General features: G+C 42.4%; 1 protein-coding gene across 2 annotated transcripts in view; it reads right to left on the reverse strand.

Moving 5' to 3' along the window:
- TRIM9 (tripartite motif containing 9) overlaps window positions 1–27,529 on the reverse strand; it is a 100,881-nt gene that overhangs the window by 40,938 nt on the left and 32,414 nt on the right. For both annotated transcript variants that reach the window (XM_070732971.1, XM_070732962.1), the window contains exon 3: window positions 20,479–20,601. In XM_070732971.1, coding sequence (XP_070589072.1) covers window positions 20,479–20,601 — 123 coding nt within the window. The remainder of the gene's footprint in view (window positions 1–20,478; window positions 20,602–27,529) is intronic.

Raw genomic sequence — 27,529 nt, forward strand, 5'->3', positions numbered from 1 at the left:
TCTGTACTTGATGGGCAAGGATGTGAATCTGTACTTGATGGGCAAGGATGCGAATCTGTACTTGATGGGCAAGGATGCGAATCTGTACTTGATGGGCAAGGATGCGAATCTGTACTTGATGGGCAAGGATGTGAATCTGTACTTGATGGGCAAGGATGCGAATCTGTACTTGATGGGCAAGGATGTGAATCTGTACTTGATGGGCAAGGATGCGAATCTGTACTTGATGGGCAAGGATGTGAATCTGTACTTGATGGGCAAGGATGTGAATCTGTACTTGATGGGCAAGGATGTGAATCTGTACTTGATGGGCAAGGATGCGAATCTGTACTTGATGGGCAAGGATGCGAATCTGTACTTGATGGGCAAGGATGCGAATCTGTACTTGATGGGCAAGGATGTGAATCTGTACTTGATGGGCAAGGATGCGAATCTGTACTTGATGGGCAAGGATGTGAATCTGTACTTGATGGGCAAGGATGTGAATCTGTACTTGATGGGCAAGGATGTGAATCTGTACTTGATGGGCAAGGATGTGAATCTGTACTTGATGGGCAAGGATGCAAATCTGTACTTGATGGGCAAGGATGTGAATCTGTACTTGATGGGCAAGGATGTGAATCTGTACTTGATGGGCAAGGATGCGAATCTGTACTTGATGGGCAAGGATGTGAATCTGTACTTGATGGGCAAGGATGTGAATCTGTACTTGATGGGCAAGGATGCAAATCTGTACTTGATGGGCAAGGATGTGAATCTGTACTTGATGGGCAAGGATGCAAATCTGTACTTCATGGGCAAGGATGTGAATCTGTACTTGATGGGCAAGGATGTGAATCTGTACTTGATGGGCAAGGATGTGAATCTGTACTTGATGGGCAAGGATGTGAATCTGTACTTGATGGGCAAGGATGTGAATCTGTACTTGATGGGCAAGGATGCAAATCTGTACTTGATGGGCAAGGATGTGAATCTGTACTTGATGGGCAAGGATGTGAATCTGTACTTGATGGGCAAGGATGCGAATCTGTACTTGATGGGCAAGGATGTGAATCTGTACTTGATGGGCAAGGATGTGAATCTGTACTTGATGGGCAAGGATGTGAATCTGTACTTGATGGGTAAGGATGTGAATCTGTACTTGATGGGTAAGGATGTGAATCTGTACTTGATGGGTAAGGATGTGAATCTGTACTTGATGGGTAAGGATGTGAATCTGTACTTGATGGGCAAGGATGTGAATCTGTACTTGATGGGCAAGGATGCGAATTTGTACTTGATGGGCAAGGATGCGAATCTGTACTTGATGGGCAAGGATGCGAATCTGTACTTGATGGGCAAGGATGCGAGTCTGTACTTGATGGGCAAGGATGTGAATCTGTACTTGATGGGCAAGGATGTGAATCTGTACTTGATGGGCAAGGATGCGAATCTGTACTTGATGGGCAAGGATGTGAATCTGTACTTGATGGGCAAGGATGTGAATCTGTACTTGATGGGCAAGGATGTGAATCTGTACTTGATGGGCAAGGATGCAAATCTGTACTTGATGGGCAAGGATGCGAATCTGTACTTGATGGGCAAGGATGCGAATCTGTACTTGATGGGCAAGGATGCGAGTCTTCGGAGAGGGGCAGCATACAAATCTAATAAATTGAATTGAATTGAAGGAGGGCTGTGGGAGATGCTGGAGCAAGTGCCCTGCTCTCAGCCGCCTGCTGCCGCAAAAGGTAAGGCTGATGCTGATGGGGGGAGGGAGACTCGCTGTGCTCGTTCGAGCGTCACCCACTTGCTTTCCCCTCCACCTCCGCCAGTGCGGACTCCCCCCCCCGCTCCTAGTGGGTCGCTCGGGATTCTCCAAATCATTTCATTCAGAAGGCACAGGCAAGAATTTGTTCAAGGTGAGACGACCCTGACCGAGGTCAGGGGAGTTCCTTTTATTGTAAACAGACAATTAGAGGGTAGGATACATGTGACAAACCAGGTCCAATACAAAATGATTGCACAATACTGCAGCAAAATTCATCCAGTGGGAAAAGTACCACCCAACAGGTGAGTGAGGTAGTAAAGTGAGGAATTTGCTGAACCGTGCCTTTTGTGGAATGTGCTTAGGTTAGGGTTGGAAAAACACCGTTTGGACTTTAGCATAGGTTAACCCTGTGTACGGCCCTCCGGCTGTACACAGATATTTCCATCTGCTGAGGGTCAAACAGGGGGCAACAATAGGTGTCTTACAGCAGTAGCCTGGACACTATGTTTATTTATTTATTTATTTATTTATTTATTGTTAGAGTTGGAAGGGACCATGCGGGTCATCAAGTCCAACCCCCTGCCTAAGCAGGAACCCTATAGCATCCCAGCCAAATGGCAGTCCAATCTCCTCTTTAAAATGTCCAGAGTATTGGAGTTCACAACGTCCGCTGGTAGGTTGTTCCACTGGTTGATCGTTCTGACCATCAGGAAGTTCTTCCTTATTTCCAGGTTGAATCTCTCCTTGGTCAGCTTCCAACCATTGTTCCTCGTCCGGCCCTCCGGTGCCCTGGAGAATAAAGTGATCCCCTCCTCTCTGTGGCAACTGCTCGTATACCTGTAGACTGCTATCATGTCTGCTCTGGCCCTCCTTTTCTCTAGGCTATCCATGTCCAGTTCCCGCAGTCTCTCTTCGTAAGTCTTGGTTTCTAGTCCCCTGATCATTTTGGTTGCTCTTTTCTGCACCTTCTCCAGAGTTTCAATGTCTTTTTTGAAGTGTGGTCACCAGAACTGAATACAGTACTCCAAGTGTGGTCTGACCTGGGTATAGTAGAGTGGTATTAAGACTTCCCTGGTCTTGGATTGTGTTGCCCTGTTGATGCAGCTTAGGATTGTATTGGTTTTTTTGGCTGCTGCTGCACATTTTTGGCTCATGTTTAGTTGATTATCCACCAAGACTCCGAGATCTCTTTTGCCGTCGCTACTGCTGAGAGGGGTTTCTCCCAGGCTGTATGTGTGTCCAGGTTTTTTTTTTACCTAGGTGAAGGACTTTGCTCTTGTCGATGTTGAACATCATTTTGTTGGTGTGGGCCCACTGTGTTGCAACATGCCACTCTCAGCCCGATAGCAGCAGCAGTAAAAGGGAAGGCTGACACTGGTGGTGGTGAAGGGAGAACTGCTGGCTCAGCCTCAAGGGGACATGGCGAGACTCACATGCCTTTTGAGCCTGGCGTGCTCAGCTTCCATGAGACCTTGGGCTAACTGCCACCCACTTGCCTTCCCCTCTACCACTGCCACCACTTTCAGTCTGATAGCAGCAGCAGCAGCAGAAGGTCTTTCAACATACAATAAAATAACATGAGCAATAAAAAAACACAGAATCAATGCTTAAAATAATAATAATATTTTTTAGATATCTTAAACATTCAGAGAGAGAAAAAAGCGCTAATCATACTTTCAATACCTACTTTTTATCCTCTTCTTTGCTATATTAGATTTGTTATATTGTTATTATTGTTGCTGTGAGCTGCTCCAAGTCTGCGGAGAGGGGCGGCATACAAATCTAATAAATTATTATTATTATTATTATTATTATTATTATTATTAATAGCAGCAGCAGAAGGTAAGGTAAGGTAGTAGTAGTAGTAGTAATAATAACAATAATAATAATCATCATCATCATCATCATCAAAGGATCTCAGTGGACATTTGAAAACCATCGGAATTGACAAAATCTCCATCTGTCAATTGCAAAAGGCCGCTTTACTGGGATCGGCAAACATAATTCGCTGCTACATCCCGCAGTCCTAGGTGATTGGGAAGCGCCCGACTGGTGATGAAATACGAAATCCAGCATAGTGATCTCGTTTGCTGTGTTGTACTGACATAATAATAATAATAATAATAATAATAATAATAATAATAATAATAATAAAAACAACAACAGCAGCAGCAGCAGCAGAAGGTAAGGCTGATGCTGGCAGTGGGGAGGGAGATTTGCTGCTCTCGGCCTCGGGGGGACATGGTGAGGCTTTTGGGCCTGGTGCACTCGGCTTCTGTGCTCAGTTTCATCCTTAATCTATTAAATAACGTTACTTTCTATAAATTGGTTTTTCCGCCACTTTTCTGCCACTTTTTATTTGATACTGGCTTGCATCTTGCCAAGTTTTTATTGATTGGGTTTTGTTTTTTAAATTATAAAACTACTCAGGTGGCAAGTGATAAATCTTATAATAAACAAATGCCAAACAGGTTATCCTCAGCCAAAATATTTGACTGCGCCAACAGAACGATAATAGCAATTTGATTTCACCAACCACAGGGCTAATCAACATGTCTATGTACTCTTGAGTTGAATTCAAGTATTGGTAACTACAGGGACATAACTATGCAATTTTCTTGGCAACGCTATTGAAGTAATTGATTAGTGCTTATTTTCAGGATATTTTTTTTTCAATTTCCCAAATTAGTCTGCAGCCCTCCAGTTCCCTTTTAGCCCCCATGGCCCACTCCTACCCCACTCCAATTATTGTCTAAGTCAAATCCAGTTTAATATGGGAACCCAAACAAGGTTAGCTAAATGTTACCACTTCCCGAGACCAATACATCTGCATATGTTAGCAAATTACTGTTGTGTACCAGTGAAGGGATGCAATTTTTTTTACTAACACACTGTGGGCATGGCTTATTTTGCGTGTGTGGCTTGCCGGCCATGTGACCAGGTGGGAGTGGCTTGATGGATCATGTGACCAGGGGGCGGCTTAAAGGTCATGTGAATGGTTTCGGTTAGGGTTAGGGTGCCTGACCTCTCCTCACCTCAAAGAGATACAATTTCCCTATCTATTTACTATTCCTGAACATGCAAAATATATTATTTATTTATTTATTTATTCATTCATTCATTCATTCATTCATTCATTCAATTTTTATGCCACCCTTCTCCTTAGACTTAGGGCGGCTTACAACATGTTAGCAATAGCACTTTTTAACAGAGCCAGCCTATTGCCCCCACAATCTGGGTCCTCATTTTACCCACCTCGGAAGGATGGAAGGTTGAGTCAACCTTGAGCCGATGATGAGATTTGAACCACTGACCTTCAGATCTACAGTCAGCTTCAATGGCCTGCAGTACAACACTCTACCTGCTGCGCCACCCGGGCTCCATATGTATGCATATATTGCATACAGGCACACAAAAACATACATTATCTACTATATAAACTATACGCGTATGTATACACACATACACAAAAGCACAGCTCTTCTAAAATTATACACATTCAACCTCCTTTACTGTGATAGGAAAGACATATCCAGAGCCGAGAAGGGGAAAAAATTTAAAATTTAAAATTTTTCTACCGGTTCTGCATATCTGACCATACCTGTAGGAGCATCACTGTTGTGTACATTTTTTGCAAAAGCTTCCGATTACTTCAAAGAAATGGTCTCTTAGCTCTAAATGTCTTGATGACACTCTAAGTTGCTTAAAGAACTGCATAGCTATCTGGCATCTCATTTCTTTAATCGTGTCTCTGGCAATAGAGAATTCATAATTTGGATATATTGTGCACGGATTCCCTATTCTAGGGGAACCAAAATACCCCACAAGTCCCCAAGCCATCTAAAACTGTTCTCTAACTAAATAATGCTTCTAAATCACCGCAAACTGCAGTTTAATGTTTCCAAATGTAAAATAATGCACTTGGGGAAAAGGAATCCTCAATCTGAGTATTGTATTGGCAGTTCTGTGTTAGCAAAAACTTCAGAAGAGAAGGATTTAGGGGTAGTGATTTCTGACAGTCTCAAAATGGGTGAACAGTGCAGTCAGGCGGTAGGGAAAGCAAGTAGGATGCTTGGCTGCATAGCTAGAGGTATAACAAGCAGGAAGAGGGAGATTGTGATCCCGCTATATAAAGCACTGGTGAGACCACATTTGGAATACTGTGTTCAGTTCTGGAGACCTCACCTACAAAAAGATATTGACAAAATTGAACGGGTCCAAAGACGGGCTACAAGAATGGTGGAAGGTCTTAAGCATAAAACGTATCAGGAAAGACTTAATGAACTTAATCTGTATAGTCTGGAGGACAGAAGGAAAAGGGGGGACATGATCGAAACATTTAAATATGTTAAAGGGTTAAATAAGGTTTAGGAGGGAAGTGTTTTTAATAGGAAAGTGAACACAAGAACAAGGGGACACAATCTGAAGTTAGTTGGGGGAAAGATCAAAAGCAACATGAGAAAATATTATTTCACTGAAAGAGTAGTAGATCCTTGGAACAAACTTCCAGCAGACGTGGTTGGTAAATCCACAGTAACTGAATTTAAACATGCCTGGGATAAACATATTTCCATCCTAAGATAAAATACAGAAAATACTATAAGGGCAGACTAGATGGACCATGAGGTCTTTTTCTGCCGTCAGTCTTCTATGTTTCTAAATATGTTTGCATAATTGGCTCTAAACTATGCATGATGCTTTTGATTGTTCCAGTTTATTATGCAAGGCACTGGAGGGTTGTTTGGCAAGGCCTATCTTGTTTCCCCTATAATAAGACATGTCCCGATAATAAGCCCGACAGAGCTTTCCAGGACGTGCCTTGAAATTAGCCCAGCCCCGAAAATAAGCCCCCTCTCCAAATACTTTCTGGGGAACGGGGAGGACATACCGAGAGACTCTCTTTGACTGGCGGGCACTCTTTTGGCCAGGAGAGAGGTACACACATACTGTGCAGGACTAGCTCGGCTCATCTGGCCTCTGCCTATGTCAGTTTGAAAAGTGCTTCTGCCTGCAATAAAGGGATTGATGTTCACCTCCTGTTCTCTGCAAGCATGAGCACTTTTCAAAATACTGATGAAAGTAGCCCAGCGCAGCCGAGCCAGTCCAGCAAGGGAGGGAGGTGGTGGTGGGAAGCGGAGCCATGCCAAATTCTGCGCTCATTTGGGCTCTGCCTACTCCAGAGCCCACAAACAGGCATCTCTATCACCGCCCCTTCAACTCCACCTCCCACCACTGCCTCGCTCCCTTTTTGGACTGGCTCAGCTGTGCTCGGCTGCCTTGGGCAGCATTTTGAAAAGTGTTCCCGCTAGATTAAGTTAATGTGTTTATGTTTAAACAAAAATGGAATTATGTAACAATGTAGAAGTGCTCAAAGAATCATTGTAAGTTGTTTTAACCCTGCTGTTCTGTTTAAGAAAAGTAACAAATCTTATGTTCCCGGGTCACCCTGACCCGGACTGAAAACTCTTCATTTGCAGTACTTATGTTTGGTCTTTTTGAAAGCTTTTTTCACTTGGAAAGTAGTCTGAACATTTCTGCACACAATGATATGAAAATTGAAATGAAAAAAGTAAATCTTATTGGTTTATTTTGCGGATATAATGCACGCCCCCCCTGTTTTTGTGAATTTTTTTTCAATTTATGGATAGTTTTGCTTGCAAAATGCATTCTATTTTACTAAAGTTGGTATGGGATTGGTAGCTTGAACATTTCTGAACATAATGTTATGAAAATTGAACTGGAAAAATTGATGCATATTGGTTTATTTTGTTGATGAAATGCACGCCCCCCGTTTTTTTTAAATAGTCTTCACTTTATGGATAGTTTTGCTAGCAAAATACATTCTATTTTACTAAAGTTGGTGTGGGATTGGTAGCTTGAACATTTCTGAACGTAATGATATGAAAATTGAACTGGAAAAATTGATGCATATTGGTTTATTTTGCACATAAAGTATGCCTCAATTATTTCAATTTATATAAAAATTATGCTGTTAATTTCAAACTTACATACTTTTTTTTAGTAAAATGGATTTGTTTCATAAAATTAGTTCTCTGGCTACAATGTGGTTGATTTTCAAAAGGATATTCCAAATATTTCTAGACAAATATGTATAAACAGTGACAATAATGGCACACAGCAAGGCCGAGGGGGGGTGGCCCTTTTGTGGCAAAAATAAACCAATAAGAACCATTTTTTTCAGTTCATTTATATTTTTCTTATATTCAGAAATGTTCAATTTAGTATATCAAACCTTTTGGGGGGAAATTCCTTAGGGATTTGTAGCCTTAAAAAATAGAAATTGACACAAAATTAAAAAAGGATGGGGGGAGGGGCTTTTTGATCAAAATAAAAATATAAGTCTCAATTTTTCCAGTTCAATTTTCATATCATTATGTTCATAAATGTTCAAACTAGTTTTCCAGTTGAAAAGGTTTTCAAAAAGACCAAATTCAAGTGCCTAAAAAAAATCATTTTGGTCCGGGTCTATATGACCCGAACAGACTAAGTGTGACTTTTTTTTTGCCCAGAAAAAAAAATTTTCCCCCACCCCCACAAATATTTTTTTGATGGTCAGCATTGTTAAATTGAGTAAATGAATGCCTAAGATTTTAAATAATATTTCGGATTTGGAGCATAAAAAAATAAAAAGTGAAAATGGTTGCAAGCAGCTGAGGGGGGGGGGGAGGCCTTATTTCTGATGTTAAAAAACCAGTAAGAATCATTTTGTTCAGTTCCTTTATATTTTTCTTATATTCAGAAATGTTCAAGCTACCAATCCCACACCAACTTCAGTAAAATAGAATGCATTTTGCAAGCAAAACTATCCATAAATTGAAATTTTTTTCACAAAAACGGGGGGGGGCGTGCATTATATCCGCAAAATAAACCAATAAGATTTACTTTTTTCATTTCAATTTTCATATCATTGTGTGCAGAAATGTTCAGACTACTTTCCAAGTGAAAAAAGCTTTCAAAAAGACCAAACATAAGCACTGCAAATGAAGAGTTTTCGGTCCGGGTCAGGGTGACCCAGGAACATAAGATTTGTAACTTTTTTTGCCCAGCAAAAACTAAGCCCCCCACCCCCCCAAAAAAATTCTCATAGAGAGAACCCCTGAAATGATGAACCAGCATGAAATTTCAAGTTTCAGATATGCAGGGAAAATTTTTTACAGGGACTCAAACTTGGCTTCGGGTCACATACGACCCGAACAGAACAGCAGGGTTTTAGAAAAAAATTGAAAATTAATAAACAAATTTTAAAATACAAATACAAATACAATAAATCAATCAAATAAATCAAATCAAAAAAGAGGAAAGTACTCCGGCCTGCAAAGAACAAGAGGAGAGCATTGATCCCTTCGGAATGCTGTCGAAGGAAGCACAGCACAGCTGAGCCAATCCAGCAAGGGAGAGAGGCAGTGGGAGTCGGAGCCGAAGGGGGGGTGACAGAGACGTCTGCTTGTGGGCTCTGGAGTAGGCGGAGTCCAGATGAAGGCAGGGCTTGGGACGGCTCCGCCTCCCACCACTGCCTCCCTCCCTTACTGGCTGGCTCGGCCACAGAGATGTCTGCTTCCCAAGCCCTGCGCACATCTGGGCTCTGCCTACTCCAGAGACCACAAGAAGGCATCTCTGTTGCCGTCCCTTCATCTCCGCTTCCCACCGCCTCCTTCCTCCCTTGCTGGACTTGCTCGCGGCCCACCCTACCCTGCCCAACTTACCACCCCCAAATTCCGCCCCACTGCAAGACGTTTGTCCTATCTGACACATGTACCTCTGTCGCATTCCTCAGCATTGTGTCTATGTATAAAAGAAAAATCTCACGAGTTCCATCAAGCTTGATTGAACTCGCGAGACCTTTTTTTTTAGAATGGGCCGTCCTGGACACAATGCTGAGGAATGCGACAGAGGTACATGTGTCAGGTAGGACATGTGTTTCACAGCCTAGTCCACCTCCTGCAAAATAAGCCATCCCCGAAAATAAAACCAGGGGTATTTTGGGGGGGGGGGGTGTCAAAAAAAATATAAGCCCTGTCTTATTTTCAGGGAAACAATACAACAAATTATCCAGTTGTGCATAATTATGTACTTGTACAGGACAAAATAATATAGTGTTTGTTTGTTTGTTTGTTTGCTTGTTTCTTTGATTGCTTGATTGCTTGATTGCTTGATTGCTTGATTGCTTGATTGTTTGATTGCTTGATTGCTTGATTGCTTGATTGCTTGATTGCTTGATTGTTTGATTGTTTGACTGTTTGACTGTTAGACTGTTAGACTGTTTGACTGTTTGACTGTTTGTTTGATTGTTTGATTGTTTGATTGTTTGATTGATATGCCACCCTTCTCCGAGGACTCGGGGTGGCTTACAACATATAAAAACAATACAAAATAGCCTAAATCCAATTAAATTTAAAATTAGCTAACCTAAAACCCAAGTTTCTTTAAAAAATAAATCATTAAACTCAAATCAATTGCCACGTTTATGTGAGATTCCACTGAATGCCTATCATTTTGACCTCATTGCAGTTTGCTATGGATGCCGCTGTATAGAATTTGCAGTCTTAACCCATTGGGATACACATATAAAAATTTTAATGTAGTTCATCTATTTGTAGCTTAGTGTGCTGCTGGACCCGGGCATCATGATTTTTAAAATGTACTGTATGATAGCCTGTTGGGTAAACCCATCCAACTGTCCTTTATTCAATTAAAAAAACTTCCATAATTTGTCATTATGGGAAAACACAGACATCAACGACAGAGACAAATGTCCTTCTTCACAGCTGCCAAACTTAGACTGCTAAAATTTTTAAATGCCTCTCTTTCCCTCCCTCCCTCCCTCCTTCATTTCTCCCCCACTCCTTTGCAATTCATCTCAGCACTTAACAAGCAAGTGGACCTAAGGTGATCTTCAAAATGTCCGTCTTGGGCATGGAGCTGTAAGGGAGATGATGAATGACTGAATTCCCTGCTAGCTAATTTTACTGAACAAGATTCTGCCTGACAAGTGGAAGGAGGAAGCCTTGGCATAAGCCCAGTTCCCTACAGAAGGACCAAAAAAATAAATAAAAGAGTGCTGTATGCGAAAAAGAAAAATGAGTTGATAAACGATTATCTTGTTCTCCTATTTATTTATTTTTCTCCAGAGCCATTTTCTTTCCATCCAAAAGGGTAGCTACACCTACTCATCAAGTCAGTGCATGGTGCCAGAGCAAGAAAATTAAGGCAATATATCAATGGTATGATGTAGATGCTTGGAACAAACTTCCAGCAGACATGGTTGGTAAATTATTATTATTATTATTATTATTATTATTATTATTATTATTGTTGTTGTTGTTGTTGTTGTTATTATTAATTAGATTTGTATGCTACCCCTCTCGGTAGACTCGGGGCGGCTCACAACAGTGATAAAAACAATACATGGTAACAAATCTAATAATTAAAATCTAAAATAACAGTTTTACATTACAAAAAAAACAAAAAAAACCCCCAATAGATAAAATACATACACACAGTCATATCGTGCACAAAGTTACATAGGCAAGGGGGGGATGTCTCAGTTTCCCCAAGCCTGACAACAGAGGTGAGTTTTAAGGAGTTTACGAAAGGCAAGGAGGGTGGGGGCAGTCCTAATCTCTGGGGGGAATTGATTCCAGAAGGTCGGAGCCGCCACAGAGAAGGCTCTTCCCCTGGGTTCCGCCAGATGACATTGTTTAGTCGACGGGACCTGGAGAAGACCAACTCTGTGGGACCTAACTGGTCGCTGGGATTCGTGCAGCAGAAGGCGGTCTTGCAGATATCCTGGTCCGGTGCCATGAAGGGCTTTATAAGTCATAACCAACACTTTGAATTGTGACCGGAAACTGATCGGCAACCAATGCAGACTGAGGAGTGTTGTGTAACATGGACATACTTAGGAAAGCCCATGATTACTCTCGCTGCTGCATTCTGCACGATCTGAAGTTTCCAAACACTTTTCAAAGGTAGCCCCATGTAGAGAGCGTTAGAATCAGTGTTCCCTCTAATTTTATTGGGGGGGTGGGCAAAAAAGTATAGTGTCTGAGCGGCAGTCCCTTCAGGACTGGGCGGCACAGAAATATTAAATAAATAAATAAATAAATAAATAATAAATAAATAAATAAATAAATAAATAAATAAATAAATAAACAAAGAAAGAAAGAAAGAAAGAAAGAAAGAAGAAAGAAAGAAAGAAAGATGTGCGTCTATAACAGTGAGCTCATAATAGGGCAACTCTATCAACATCAAAATGCCACTTAAATAGTTGAGATAGTTTCAAACTAGATTTTGATTTTCTTTCTCTCTTCCTTACTCCCATTCTTTTTCCTTTTCTTTTCCTTCCTCTCTTTTTTCTATCTGTTTCTCTCTCTTCCTCTCTTCCTCTCTCTCTCCTTCCCTCTCACTCTGTCCCTCTCGGCTTCTGGGAAGGTTTGAAAAACTCTGAGTTGATGATTTTTAAGTGAGCGATTGCTCACTGCTCAGCTTAGAGGGAACTATGGTTACAATAGTCGAACCTCGAGGTGATGAGGGCATGAGTGACTGTGAGCAGTGACTCCCAGTCCAGACAGGGCCGCAACTGGTGCACCAGGCGAACCTAGGCAAACGCCCCCCTCGCCACAGCCGAAAGATTTTTCTCTAATGTGAGCTGTTAAACACATGTTTCTCTAATGTATACTACTAAATTCAGTAACTGAATTTAAACATGCCTGGGATAAACATATCCATCCTAAGATAAAATACAGGAAATCGTATAAGGGAGGACTAGATGGACCATGAGGTCTTTTTCTGCTTCTTCTATGTTTGTATGTGGTGGACAAGAAGCAAATAAGCTTGCCTCCCACTTGGAAGGTTGAGAGTTCAATCCTAGGCAGCAGCAGATGTTTCTCTATCAGAGCTCAAAGAGAAAATATTGGCTGTGAATGCCCTGTAGGCATCAGGTAGGGCATCCGGCCAATAAATATTCAGGTCCATTTCAGTTGTCCTGACTCCACCATGAATAAAGGGATTAAAGGGGCCATAAAAGGAAAACAAACAAACAGTAAGACCTACCTGCATGCAAAAGAAGCAGAAACGTAGAGAATGTTGTCTAGAACGGTGTTTCCCAACCTTGGCAACTTGAAGATATTTGGACTTCAACTCCCAGAATTCCCCAGCCAGCAGAATGCTGGCTGGGGAATTCTGGGAGTTGAAGTCCAAATATCTTCAAGTTGCCAAGGTTGGGAAACACTGGTCTAGAGGCTCAGAACCAATAAAGGTTCCCCGCAAAAAGTTTGGAGACAAAAAACCTTGATCATGTCAAGGTGGACCTGAAGCTGTGTCATATTAGTAATATTAATAGGAACATCTCTAACCTTTTGAGTTTTGGCAAGATTTAAAATTCAAAGATTTAATTGCCTAAATAAGTCTTCAATTTGCAAGTTGGATATAATCAAGATCGGTTCTCAAAAGGCTAAAAGATGTGTGTCAGTCGTGTCGCGTCTAACTGGGATCCCTTCGGGTGGGTTTATTTATTTATTTATTATTTATTTATTAGATTTGTATGCCACCCCTCTCCAAAGACTCGGGGCAGCTCACAACAATACCACCCCTCTCCAAAGACTCGGGGCAGCTCACAACAATAATAAAAACAATATAACAGTGATACAAATCTAATATTAAAAGAAAAGATATATAAAACCCCAGCAATTAAAACCATACAGCACATACATACCAAACATAAAATATAAAAGTCTGGGGGAGATGTCTCAGTTCCCCCATGCCTGGCGATATAAGTGGGTCTTGAGTAATCTGAGAAAGACAAGGAGGGTGGGGGCCGTTCTAATCTCCGGGGGGAGTTGATTCCAGAGGGCGGGGCCGTCACAGAGAAGGCTGGGGCCTGCCAAACGACATTGTTTGGTCGACAGGACCCGGAGAAGGCCAACTCTGTGGGACCATATCAGCCGCTGGGATTCGTGCGGCAGAAGGCGGTTCCGGTGGTATTCTGGTCCAATGCCATGTAGGGCTTTAAAGGTCATTACCAACACTTTGAATTAAGACCGGAAACTGATTGGCAGCCAGTGCAGGCCACGGAGTGTTGTAGAAATATGGGCGAATCTGGGAAGCCCCACGATAGGTCTCGCGGCCACATTCTGCACGATCTGAAGTTTCCGAACACTTTTCAAAGGTAGCCCCATGTAGAGAACTGCAGGACCTTCTCCCATATTGATGAATATTTATGTGAGATGTCATATGTGGATCCATAGGGTTGAATGCTTTATTTACACAACTGAATTATTTCCAACAGTAAAAATATCTGAATACTCAATAATTTTATAGCTAATAAATAAGAAAAAAAAGGGATTAAAAAACCCCCCAAAGAGGAAGATTTGGGGTTTGTTGACAATGTGTGATTGTTGAGTTAATAAATGCTGAAGGAAAAATCATTTAATTGTATTTTTGAGATGTATATTGTTATGTACTTTGATATGTTGTGAGCTGCCCCGAATCCTTGGAGAGGGGCAGCATACAAATCCAATAAATAAATAAATTTATGTCCAAGGCATTTAAGAGACCACAAAGTTTATTATTGGCTTTGCAGAATTAACTTTTTTTTCTCCTATTCTCCTGTTGGGGGTGGGGGAGGCCGTTTTCACCCACCCCAGGCATTGAATTATGGGTGTGGGCACTTGTGCATGTGCAATAGCACACACACATGCTTTTGGTACCCAAGGAAAAGAAGGTTTGTCATCACTGGTCTATAGTCTGTAAACCATGATTTCATGCTTTCCATGAATCCAGACAACCCTAACCTTAACTTTTGTCTTAAAAGGAAGAACATGGGTGACTCATTTGTACAGTCATTTGTCTGATATGGTATAGGATCTCCTGCTTCAGCATGGAGTTGAACTAGAAGACCTCCAAGGTCCCTTTTAATTCTATTATTCTGCAATTCTGACTCTGCTCTATAAAAGTCAAGCGTTCAAATAACTAAAACTTCACGGAATGGGGGACATACATTTAAGGAATCCTAAATACTGTGAGTGAAATGTCTCTGCTTGCAAAGAAAGGAGACCCAGAAATCTCTTGGTTAATTCCCCCCCCCCCCCCGTTCTGTTAGTACATAGAACGTAACCTACTTGGGTGTTGCCATACAGTAGCTAACTATATTAGTTTGTAAAATGTAAATACTGTACCTTTAAGGAAACATTACCGGTTGGCCATAAGGGGGGCGCCAACACGTTCCCTTTGGGGGGAGTTACTTTGTTAGAGATATATTTTGCCATGAGCTGTATTCTTCTTGTATGCGTGGTTTGTAAACTATTAGGGTATTATATTGTTGATTCTGTATATTTGTAAATAATATTATTATTGTATATACATTGATACTAAGTCTGAGTCATTGTCTCTGGCTAATCCACATTTCCTACACCACAACAACTCTGCTTAATGTGTGTTGAAGGTTTCGTACAGAGACATACTAACATGTTCAACAAAAGCCATCTGGATTAACTGGCTGGAAAATATCTCTCTGCTTTTCTAAATGCTGGGGGGGGGGAACCTATAATACCACTGACTCAATGCAGATAAACCTTCTAGGGTTGGCCTACTTGTTCTCCAATCTGCTGTTAAACGTCTTTCAAATCCTTCTTTCTCTATAAACCATCTTCTTTCCATCAGTTCTCTCAATCAGCCACAAACCTTTCCCACAAACAGGGTCATATACCAGGAAATATCCATTGTGGCCAACCAGTTGTCTCCCCCTTTCAGATTTACCCCTCTGAGTTTATCTTTTGCTGACCTCACGGGCCACAGTGTCATCCATCTTTCCCTCCATCTTGGGTGGTCTCTATGGCAACAGCTGCCATGGCAAATATTCAGGCCCTCCCTCACATCGACTCCTGCGCCCACTGCTAATTCATTTCGGCTCCTGCATTAGTCTGAGTGCTGCCAAGCTATAAGGAGCCTTGTTTTTTCCCCTGGTGGATTCAGAGGTACTTGGGAGGCAGAAAGAAGCTGAAGCGAGGCACTCTAACTAAAGCATTAAACCAAGGATTAAGTAGGAAATCAATACAGCTTTGCACGCTTCGGAGAGGCTTTGGAAGAAGCCTTTGGACTGCACAAGATGAACAGAGCATCTTTCATTAAACAAGCCTCGAAAAAAGGTGCATTTCTTTTTAAAAATGTAGCAACATTAACTAGATTCCTGATGCAGAAGGCTTTTTGTAAAAAAAAAATGGATCTGGAGTTGTTCCAAATATATATACTGTATATGAACTTAGGAGAATCCTAGGTGTTCAAATAGGAATCTTTGTTATTAAATGAAGAATACACATCCGCATGCACACACACACACACACACACACACACACTTGCAGTATTCTTCGTCTAATAGCAAATTGCTGTAAGCCGCCTCAAAATCTCGGAGAGGGGCACTGCGTTATATAAATAGATAGAAGATAGATAAATAGATAGATAGATAGATAGATAGATAGATAGATAGATGGATGGATGGATGGATGGATGGATGGATGGATGGATGGATGGAGGGATGGAGGGAGGGATGGATGGATGGATGGATGAACAAATGAACAAACAAACAAATGAATAAATATTCCTATTTGATCACTTAGGATACAATGTGCTTACTAATTATTAATTGAACCAACATTTGTTCAATAACACAATTTTCTGGCTATGGAAGATAATTATAACTTCAGCCCATGACCTAAACTTAATCTGTGGCTTCTCTAAAGTATTTATTTATTTGTTTCTTTGTTTGTTTCTTTGTTTGTTTCTTTGTTTGTTTCTTTGTTTCTTTGTTTGTTTCTTTGTTCATTCATTCATTCATTCATTCATTCATTCATTCATTCAATTTTTTTGCCGCCCTTCTCCTTAGACTCAGGGTGGCTTACATGTTAGCAATAGCACTTTTTTTAACAGAGCTAGGCTATTGCCCCCACAATCTGGGTCCTCATTTTACCCACCTCGGAAGGATGGAAGGCTGAGTCAGCCTTGAGCCGGTGATGAGATTTGAACCGCTGACCTACAGATCTACAGTCAGCTTCAGTGGCCTGCAGTACAGCACTCTACCTGCTGCGCCACCCTGGTTCATTATATCCTATATGTACAGTGAACCCTCGAGTTTCGCGTCCTCAAGGATCGCGAAAGGGCTATTTCGCTAGTTTTCAACCCGGAAGTAAACTCCACCATCTGCGCATGCGTGCCCTTCCACGCATGCGTAGATGGTGGAGTTTCCCCGCCGGGCAGAGGCTTCCCTGGGTCTTCCCCCTCTTGCCCCGGTAAGACCCCAGCGGCGGTGGGCTGGAGCGCGAGCTTGGGGCACCCTAGCTCCGCTTCCCAGCTGGGAAGCGGAGCCGGCAACAGCGTGGGCGGGCGGGCGGCGCGCGCGAGCTTGGGGCAGCCTAGCTCCGCTTCCCAGCTGGGAAGCGGAGCCGGCAACAGCGTGGGCGGGCGGGCGGCGCGCGCGAGCTTGGGGCAGCCTAGCTCCGCTTCCCAGCTGGGAAGCGGAGCCGGCAACAGCGTGGGCGGCGGCGGGCGGCGCGCGCGAGCTTGGGGCAGCCTAGCTCCGCTTCCCAGCTGGGAAGCGGAGCCGGCAACAGCGTGGGCGGGCGGGCGGCGCGCGCGAGCTTGGGGCAGCCTAGCTCTGCTTCTCAGCTGGGAAGCGGAGCCGGCAACAGCGTGGGCGGGCGGGCGGCGCGCGCTTGGGGCAGCCTAGCTCCGCTTCCCAGCTGGGAAGCGGAGCTAGGGTTTCCCCAAGCGTGCGCGCACCCCAGGCGCGAGCAACGGGGTGGGCGGGCGAAGGGCGGGCGGCAGTAAAAGTAAAAACACCATCTGCGCACGCGCAGATGGTGTTTTTACTTCCGCACCGCTACTTCGCGAAAAATCGATCATCGCTTGGGGTCCTGGAACGGAACCCTCGCGATGATCGAGGGTTCACTGTATATTTATTTGGCTTTGATTTAGTGCAGTGCTTCTCAAATAGTGGGGCACCCACCCCAAGGGAGGGATGCAGAGCGATGCCAGGGGGGACATGTGACCCTGGAGAACAGGTATGGTCCCTCTCAATCGATTCCCCCAGATGGGGAGTGTTTTCCCAGTTGCACACTGCTCCAAGTCCGGAAGAGAAGGTGGCTAGGTGGGGCGGAACAGCTGTATGGATTCTTGTTCTCGGCGGATGTGTGGTAGCTATAAACGGTGTGGCAAACCTGCTGTTGGACAAGAAGGAGCATCCTCTGCAGCTGGGTGAAAACTTCGAATGGCACCCTGAAGTTTCCTTTCGCACCATTCACTGTGAGCGCTCGGCAGAGGTGGCCCTTATGGGTCAGGCCGGTGACCCCAAAACATTGGCTTGATTAAGTTGGTCTGGCCCCATGTCAAAAGAGGGCCCTATCCACAGTAGCCTATGCCTGCCTAACTGAAAACAGGCTCCACTGAGTTCAATGTGACTTACTCCCAGGTAAGTGGGTAGAGCAGCCTTCCCCAGTCAATAATTTGCTTGCAGCTTATAATAAGTAAAATAATAAATATTAGCACCAAAACTCCATTGGGGCCCAGTTCGGAGAGTTGGGGAGGCGCTCAATGTTTACTTCTTCCTAGGTGGGGATGTAACCAGTGAAGGGCTGCAAAAAGTTTTACTACCACACTGTGGGCGTGGCTTATTTTGTGGGAATGGCTTGCCAGCCATGTGACCAGGTGGGAATGGCTTGACGATCATGTGACCGGGGTTGGCTTAAAGGACATGTGACTGGCTTAAAGGTGGCCAACTTGACATCACTCACATCAAGGGTTAGGGTTAGGGTGCCTGGCCTCTCCTCAAAGAGATGCAATTTCCCTCTCTATTTACTATTACTGAACATCCAAAATATACTATGTATATATGCCATATGTGTACATACATATTACACACAGGCGCACAAAAATATACATTATCTACTATATAAATTGTATGTGTATGTACACACAGAGAGAAAGAGAGAGCTCTTCTAAAAGTTTATTCATTCAACTTCATTTACTGCGATAGGAAAAACATACCCAGAGCCGAAAAGGGAAAAAAAGAAAAAAAATTAAAATTTTTCTACTGGTACTGTGTACCTGACCAAAATTTTACTACTGGTTCTTCGTACCTGACCGTACCCATAGGAGCATAGGATTTTTAAATAATTGAGAAGCATTGATTTAGTGTATTATGCAAACCATCTAATTGAGTTTTGTTATCAATAAATATAGCATGGCTTAGAATAATGTACGAGTCCCAAAATGCTGTCAGAATGATTGATTACGTGCCTTCAAGTCTGTGTAGACTCTTAGCAAACAGTAGATAGTTGTTTCCTCATGAAGATAAAAGGTCTGAAGGGAAGGAAATATTTCTGCAAGGAACAGAAAATAAAGCAAGCAATCCTATTGGGAAAGAGGCAGTGAAGGGCCACCAAAATTTTTACTACCACGCTGTGGGTATGGCTTATGCAGGACGCCCTGCATTTTCTTTCAATATATTTCAGTGCAAATTGGGTGCTCTGGGGTGGAGCTCCATTTTCGCTACCCCACTGCGTTCTCTGGGCAATAGCCCACCCCTGGAAAGAGGTTAGAGCTAGGGGTGAAATCCAGCAGGTTCTGACAGGTTCTGGAGAACTGGTAGCAGAAATTGTGAGTAGCTCGGAGAACTGGTAAATGCCGCCTCTGGCGGGCCCCAGAGGTTCTGCTCCAAAGTAATCCAAAGTAATTTAGAAAAATGTATTAAATATTTCAAATTGTAACGCCTATAAATAAATAAATATTTATTTATTTATTGGATTTGTATTCCGCCCCTCTCCGCAGACTCGGGGTGGCTAACAACAGTAATAAAACAGTATATAACAATAATCCAATACTAAAAACAGTTAAAAACCCATTATATAAAAACCAATCATACATAGAGACATACCATGCATAAAAGTTTAAAGGCCTAGGGGGAAGTGTATCTCAGTTCCCCCATGCCTGGCGGCAGAGGTGGGTTTTAAGCAGCTTATGAAAGGCAAGGAGGGTGGGGGCAATTCTAATCTCTGGGGGGAGTTGGTTCCAGAGGGCTGGGGCCACCACAGAGAAGGCTCTTCCCCAGGGTCCTGCCAAGCGACATTGTTTGGTTGACGAGACCCGGAGAAGACCCACTCTGTGGGACCTAACTGGTCGCTGGGATTCGTGCAGCAGAAGGCGGTCCCTGAGATAATCTGTTCCGGTGCCATGAAGGGCTTTATAGGTCATAACCAACACTTTGAATTGTGACCAGAAACTGATCGGCAACCAATGCAGACTGCGGAGTGTTGGTGTAACATGGGCATATTTGGGAAAGCTGTTTCACTGATCAAGAGTGGGGTGGGAATGGGGATTTTGTAGTATCCTTCCCCTGCTACCCCCACCAAGCCATGCCCACCAAGCCACACTACCCCACCAAGCCACGCCCACAGAACCGGTAGTAAAAAAAATGGATTTCACCGCTGGTTAGAACAAAGGCTTTTTTGGGTCAGGTTTCCTACTGAGCCAGTAGATACAATACAATATTTTGGGCATTTTCAATAGGACTAGCTGATTTATTCACCCATAAACTGTAACAGTCTGGCTTGACATACCTGGCAACCGACATGGACACAGAGGCATTTTTCTAGCCACGTCTACCAACCTCTTCCACCCGAGAACAGAACATTGCTTAAATTTCATTACCCCAGACTAACCTTCAGTTTGTGCTCATGTTCTTTGTTGACCCGTGACAACAGCTGGGCTTTCCGTCTGTTGAGAGCATCGATAAGAGCATCACACTGGGCAACCAGGCAAGCTTCAAACTCCACGCTGTTCTCCTGCAATCAGAATAAAATACTCATCAGCCAAAGCAACAGGAAGGACTAACAGCAGTTGACATGTTGGATTACATAGAAACATAGAAACATAGAAGTCTGAAGGCAGAAAAAGACCTCCTGGTCTATCTAGTCTGCCCTTATACTATTTTCTGTATTTTATCTTAGGATGGATATATGTTTATCCCAGGCATGTTTAAATTCAGTTACTGTGGATTTATCTACAGTAACTGAATTTAAACATGCCTGGGATAAACATATATCCATTAGACTGACTTCACTGTTTCCTGCACCAACTTCTTGGGATGTTCAGCATCATCTGGGATTTTTTAAAAACTCTGGGCTCTTTGCTCTCTTTAGATGGGTCCCCGGAGCCATTCTCTGGTGGGTTCACATCAGGTGAGTTCATTCAGGTGCTTCTTCTTCCTCCTCCTCCTCCTCCTCCCACCCAAATTCCGAGCTTTTAGAAACATAGAAACAAATGTAGCTTTATTTCTTTTGTGGCTGACATTTATTAGCTGCCTTTTAAAAGCACTTGAAATTAAGATGTGGGAATAAAAAATTTAATCTTGATCCCATGTAAGAGACATTGGAGGGAGGAGATGCTTCATCCAGATATGGTTGGTGTATCGATTATAGCAGTGATTTTCAACCTTTTTTGAGCCTCGGCACATTTTTTACATTTACAAAACCATGGGGCACATTGGGGGGGGGGGGCTAAAAAAAGTTTGGACAAAAAAATTCTCTCTCATCCTTTCGCTCTATTTCTCTCTCCCTCTTTCTCTCCCTCTTTTTTTCTCTCTCCATCCCTCTTTCTTTCTCTCTTCTTTCCTTTTTTTTGCTCTTTCTCTCTCCCTCCCTACTTTCCTGTATGTCTTTCTCTCTCTCTCTCTCTTTCTTTCTTTCTCTCTCTTTCTCTCTCTTTCTCTCTCTTGCTTTCTTTCTCTCTTTCTCTCTTGCTTTCTTTCTCTCTCTTTCTCTTTCTTTCTCTTTCTTTCTCTTGTTTTCTTTCTCTCTCTGAGCTTCGCGGCACACCTGACCATGTCTCGTGGCACACTAGTGTGCCACGGCACACTGGTTGAAAAACACTGGATTATAGCATTATCTGGATAGAGGATGCTTTGGTATCCATAATCCATGCCTTTAATTATATGGATTTGCTGGTCTACTGCAATGCAGTGTTTGTGGGGCTCCCTTTGTAGATAACCAGGACTATAACTGGGACAAAGCACAGTGACAATCTCCCTAGTGCAGAATAACATCTATTTTATACTCATAACACTGACTAGCAGTAGACTTTACATAGAAGACTGACGGCAGAAAAAGACCTCATGGTCCATCTAGTCTGCCCTTATACTATTTCCTGTATTTTATCTTAGGATGGATCTATGTTTATCCCAGGCATGTTTGAATTCAGTTACTGTGGATTTATCAACCACATCTGCTGGAAGTTTGTTCTAAGGATCTTCTACTCTTTGAGTAAAATAATATTTTCTCATGTTGCTTTTGATCTTTCCCCCAACTAACTTCAGATTGTGTCCCCTTGTTCTTGTGTTCACTTTCCTATTTAAAAACTTCCCTCCTGGACCTTATTTAACCCTTTAACATATTTAAATGTTTCGATCATGTCCCTCCTTTCCCTTCTGTCCTCCAGACTATACAGATTGAGTTCATGAAGTCTTTCCTGATACGTTTTATGCTTAAGAACTTCCACCATTCTCGTAGCCCGTCTTTGGACCCGTTCAATTTTGTCAATATCTTTTTGTAGGTGAGGTCTCTAGAACTGAACACAGTATTCCAAATGTGACCTCACCAGCGCTCTATATAGCGGGATCATAATCTCCCTCTTCCTGCTTGTTATACCTCTAGCTATGCAGCCAAGCATCCTACTTGCTTTCCCTACCACCTGACTGCACTGTTCACCCATTTTGAGACTGTCAGAAATCACTATCCCTAAATCCTTCTCTTCTGACGTTTCTTTTATTTCTTTCCTAATGAGTTTGCATGCATTATTTGCTTTTACATTGATTCCTATGGGGAAAATTTCTTCTACTTACACCTCCCAGTTTTGTGGGCATGGCAGGGGAACGATATTGCAAAATCTCCATTCCCACCCACTCTGGGACCAGCCGGAGGTGGTATTTCTCCAACCTACTCAAAATTTTCACTATCGGTTCTTGAGAACCTGCCAGAACTTGCTGAAATTCAGCCCTCGTTCACATACTAATAAATAATAAATAACAATAACAGAGTTGGAAGGGAACATGGAAATCTTCTAGTCCAACCCCCTGCTTAGGCAGGAAACCCTGCACTACTTCAGACAGATGGTTATCCAACATCTGCTTAAAAACATCCAACATCTACTTAAAAACTTCCAGTGGAGGCAAGGTGTTCTGACTGTCAGGAAATTTCTCCTTAATTCTAAGTTACTTCTCTCCTTGTTTAGTTTCCACCCATTGCTTCTTGTTCTATCCTCAGGTGCTTTGGAGAATAGGTTGACTACTGTGTCAGGCTAAGTGAGATAGTTTCTGGTTCAGTGTGTTGCATGAAACTAGACAGTAGGTTGAATTAATGATGATTCCATGTGTTGCGTAAAAAACAGGGGCTCTTTTTACACTACCCAGCAAACTTAGTCTAGTTCAATCTATAGGTAATTACCGGTAATTGGTGCTAGACAATCCAGTAGTAAGATGGCTGCTCTGATCATGTTACAAGCAGCCATCTTTGTTGTGATGGAACCATTGCCATTTCCTTCATGCATGTGTGTGTGTGTTGGCATACACACATATATGCAATCAGCATGGGCCGATGATATTTGGAGTCTGTCTTATCTCTTTTCTGTCTTTGCTTCATTCTTATAGATTTTTGTTTTGTTTTGGAAGTAATGGTAAAGGGAATTGCTGGAAGGAAAAAGAAATGCTTACAGCAAGTTATATTCTTATCTCTTTCTCTCCACCTGCCTATCTTCAAAAATAAATGGAAGAAGTCAGATAATAATGGACATTGAATTATTGACTCCTCAATAATGGTTGTCAAACAACAGGCATTAGCTGGATTATAAATAACCCTACAAAAGACCCTGCTGACTTGGGAAAGGAGACAGAACCCGATTCCTGGCTCAGAAATGACTGTGTTTTTCAATTCACCAGCCTTTAAATGATATACTGGTATGTAAATATATCATGCAAATGGAACCAGCTAGTGGCTGCCAGAGACATACAGCATTGTCTTTGCAGGCACTAGTTGGTCAATGTATGTACAGTCAACAGAACACCTCGATTTTTTTTCCTTTGGAAAGTAACTTCCAGATAAAAAGCATCTTTCTGATAGTCTCAAAATGGGTGAGCAGTGTGGTCGGGCAGTAGGAAAAGCAAGTAGGATGCTTGGCTGCATAGCTAGAGGTATAACAAGCAGGAAGAGGGAGATTGTGATCCCCTTATATAGAGCGCTGGTGAGACCACATTTAGAATACTGTGTTCAGTTCTGGAGACCTCACCTACAAAAAGATATTGACAAAATTGAATGGGTTCAAAGACGGGCTACAAGAATGGTGGAAGGTCTTAAGCATAAAACGTATCAGGAAAGACTTCATGAACTCAATCTGTATAGTCTGGAGGACAGAAGGAAAAGGGGGGACATGATCGAAACATTTAAATATATTAAAGGGTTAAATAAGTTTCAGGAGGGAAGTGTTTTTAAAAGGAAAGTGAACACAAGAACAAGGGACACAATCTGAAGTTAGTTGGGGGGAAAGATCAAAAGCAACATGAGAAAATATTATTTTACTGAAAGAGTAGTAGATCCTTGGAACAAACTTTCAGCAGACGTGGTTGGTAAATCCACAGTAACTGAATTTAAACATGCCTGGCTGGGATAAACATATATCCATCCTAAGATAAAATACAGGAAATAGTATAAGGGCAGACTAGATGGACCATAAGGTCTTTTTCTGCCGTCAGTCTTCTATGTTTCTATCTTCTAGAGCAGACATGAATAGCAGTGTTCCAATGTCTCAGGGTCTGCCACAAAGAGGAAGGAGTCAATCTATTCTCCAAAGCACCTGAGGTTAGGACAAGATGTTGTCTTTTTATGATGTATAAAAGATGTTGAGACTCTAGAAAGAATGAAGAGAAGAGCAACAAATATGATTCAGGGACTGGAGGCTAAGACACATCAAGAGTCTTCGGAGAGGGGCAGTATACAAATCTAATATTATATTATTATTATTATTATTATTATTATTATTATTATTATTATTATTATTATGTCAATACAACACAGCAAACGAGATCACTATGCTGGATTTCGTATTTCATCACCAGTCGGGCACTTCCCAAACACCTAAGACTGAGTGATGTAGCGGCGAATTATGTTTGCCAATCCCAGTAAAGCGGACTTTTGCAATTGACAGATGGAGATTTTGTCAATTCCGATGGTTTTCAAATGTCCGCTGAGATACTTTGGCACTGCCCCCAGCGTGCCAATTACCACTGGGACCACTTTCACTGGCTTATGGCAGAGTCGTTGCAGCTCGATTTTTAGATCTTCGTATTTCACTAATTTCTCTAGCTGCTTCTCCTCAATTCTGCTGTCCCCTGGGATTGCGATGTCGATGATCCATACTTTCTTTTTCTCCACAATCAGGATGTCTGGTGTGTTATGCTTCAGAATTTGGTCAGTCTGAAGTCAGAAGTCCCACAGTAGTTTTGCTTGCTCATTTTCGACCACTTTTTCGGGCTTATGATCCCACCAGTTCTTTGCCACTGGTAAATGGTAGTTCCGGCACAAGTTCCAGTGGATCATCTGTGCCACAGCATCATGTCTATGCTTGTAGTCAGTCTGTGCGATCTTTTTGCAGCAGCTGAGTATGTCATCGATTGTTTCATCTGTTTCTTTACAGAGTCTGCACTTTGGATCGTCTGTTGATTTTTCAATTCTGGCTTTGGCAGCATTTGTTCTAATGGCCTGTTCTTGTGCCGCCAGTATTAGTCCTTCTGTCTCCTTTTTGAGTGTTCCATTTGTAAGCCATGACCAGGTCTTTTCCTTATCCACTTTGCCTTCAATCTTCTCCAAGAACTGGCCATGCAATGCTATTATTATTATTATTATTATTATTATTATTATTATTATTATTATTATTTGTATAGGTTTGTTTTCCTATTATTATTATTATTATTATTATTATTATTATTATTATTATTATTATTATTAAGAACCGTTGCAGGAACTTTGTGTCTAGTCTGATGAAAAGAGGGACCAGGGGAGACATGATAGCAGTGTTCCAATATGTCAGGGGTTGCCACAAAGAAGGGGGAGTCAAAGTATTCTCCAAAATACCTCAGGGTAGAACAAGAAGCAATGGGTGGAAACTAATCAAGGAGAGAAGCAACGTAGAACTAGGCAGAAATTTCCTGACAGTTAGAGCAATTAATCGGTAGAACAGCTTGCCTCCAGAAGTTGTGAATGCTCCAACACTGGAAGTTTTAAAGAAGATGTTGGATAACCATGTGTCTGAAGTAGTGTAGGATTTCCTAAGCAGGTGGTTGGACTAGAAGACCTCCAAGGCCCCTCCCAAGTCTGATTGGCAGGAAGGTCAGAGGGACACCTCCATTGTAAACCCCTGATTGGTCAGATTGTAAAAATATGTTCCAAGGCGCCAGAATAGGAGCTTCAGTTCCTAACACCATAGGAAATTTGTCTTTCCTATGGTCATAGATGACCCCAGGTTGGGAACCACTGACATAGACATACACGTGGGAAAACATACAAGTAGTCTCAACTTAGAACCATTCATTCAATGACCATTTGAAATTATAACTGCACTGAAAAAAGGACTTACAGCTGATCCTCGCACTTACAACTGTTGCAAGCAGCCCTAACCTAATAAATTATTATAAGAAGAATCTTTCCAGCAGCAAAAGAAAACATTCCTATGCTACCTCTTGTAAATTAGCATGGCAAAATCACAGCACATTGGCATTGGTTTGTGGCTAGACATGTTTTTCAATACCTTCATCCTGGTCAGTTGCTGCTATGACAACCAGAGTGGGTGGAAGGTGGGAGAGAGGCTATGTTTAGCATTCCAATGGGCACTAAGAAAATTTGCTTTAAAAAGGGGTGTGGGGGGTGTTCTGCCGAGCTCTATGGTATGAGTCTCTGGAAAATTCAAGGATACAAATTTCAGATACACACACACTTGAAAGTTCAAAAACAATGTTCTTTATCACAAAAATTCAAAAGAAACTAAGCACTCTTTTTGTATTGCAAAGAGCACTCGTCCCAAAACAACCTGGTAGTCTGTACAATCCCCTTAATCAGTCCTTAAGTACTTAGCTAGCAGCTGTGAAGGAAAGTCACAGCCCTCCTTCTTCCACGAAGTGAGACCCCCACACTTTGCTCTGCTTTGGTTTCAAAGTCGTGAAAAATCAACGCACAAAGTCCGGAAACAGCAAGGCACAGTCCTGAAGAACAACGATCAGATAATCTTCCACAATGGCCAAGCCAGCAGGCTGCTATTTATATCAGCAGCTCTAATTACTGGAGCCCCACCTAAACACAGGTGGCCTCTCTTATCTCCTGTAATATTTCTTCAATTGGTCTCTTCAACACATAATTCTGTGCATGCGTGGGTCTAACACTTCCTCATCCGAATCGACCGAAGATAATGGAGATTGGCTTCCTGGGATGTGTGCCAAGCCCCCCTCTTCCAAGTCACCCCCACCTTCTTCTTCATCCGAGGAAACTACACTACCTGACTCTGTCGGCAATAAAACAGGCCTATGACATGTTGATGTTTCCCCTGCATCCACCTCCACATTCCTTGGGGCAGGAGCTCGGCCAGAGCCAACCACAACAGGGTGGGGCACAGGGAAGGGGATAATGGGACCCCAAAGGAAAGATCCATTCATCCTCCGTGTATAGCAAATATAAA

This window comes from Erythrolamprus reginae, chromosome 1 (assembly GCF_031021105.1).
Source record: "Erythrolamprus reginae isolate rEryReg1 chromosome 1, rEryReg1.hap1, whole genome shotgun sequence".
In the NCBI taxonomy this organism is placed as follows: Eukaryota; Metazoa; Chordata; class Lepidosauria; order Squamata; family Dipsadidae; genus Erythrolamprus; species Erythrolamprus reginae.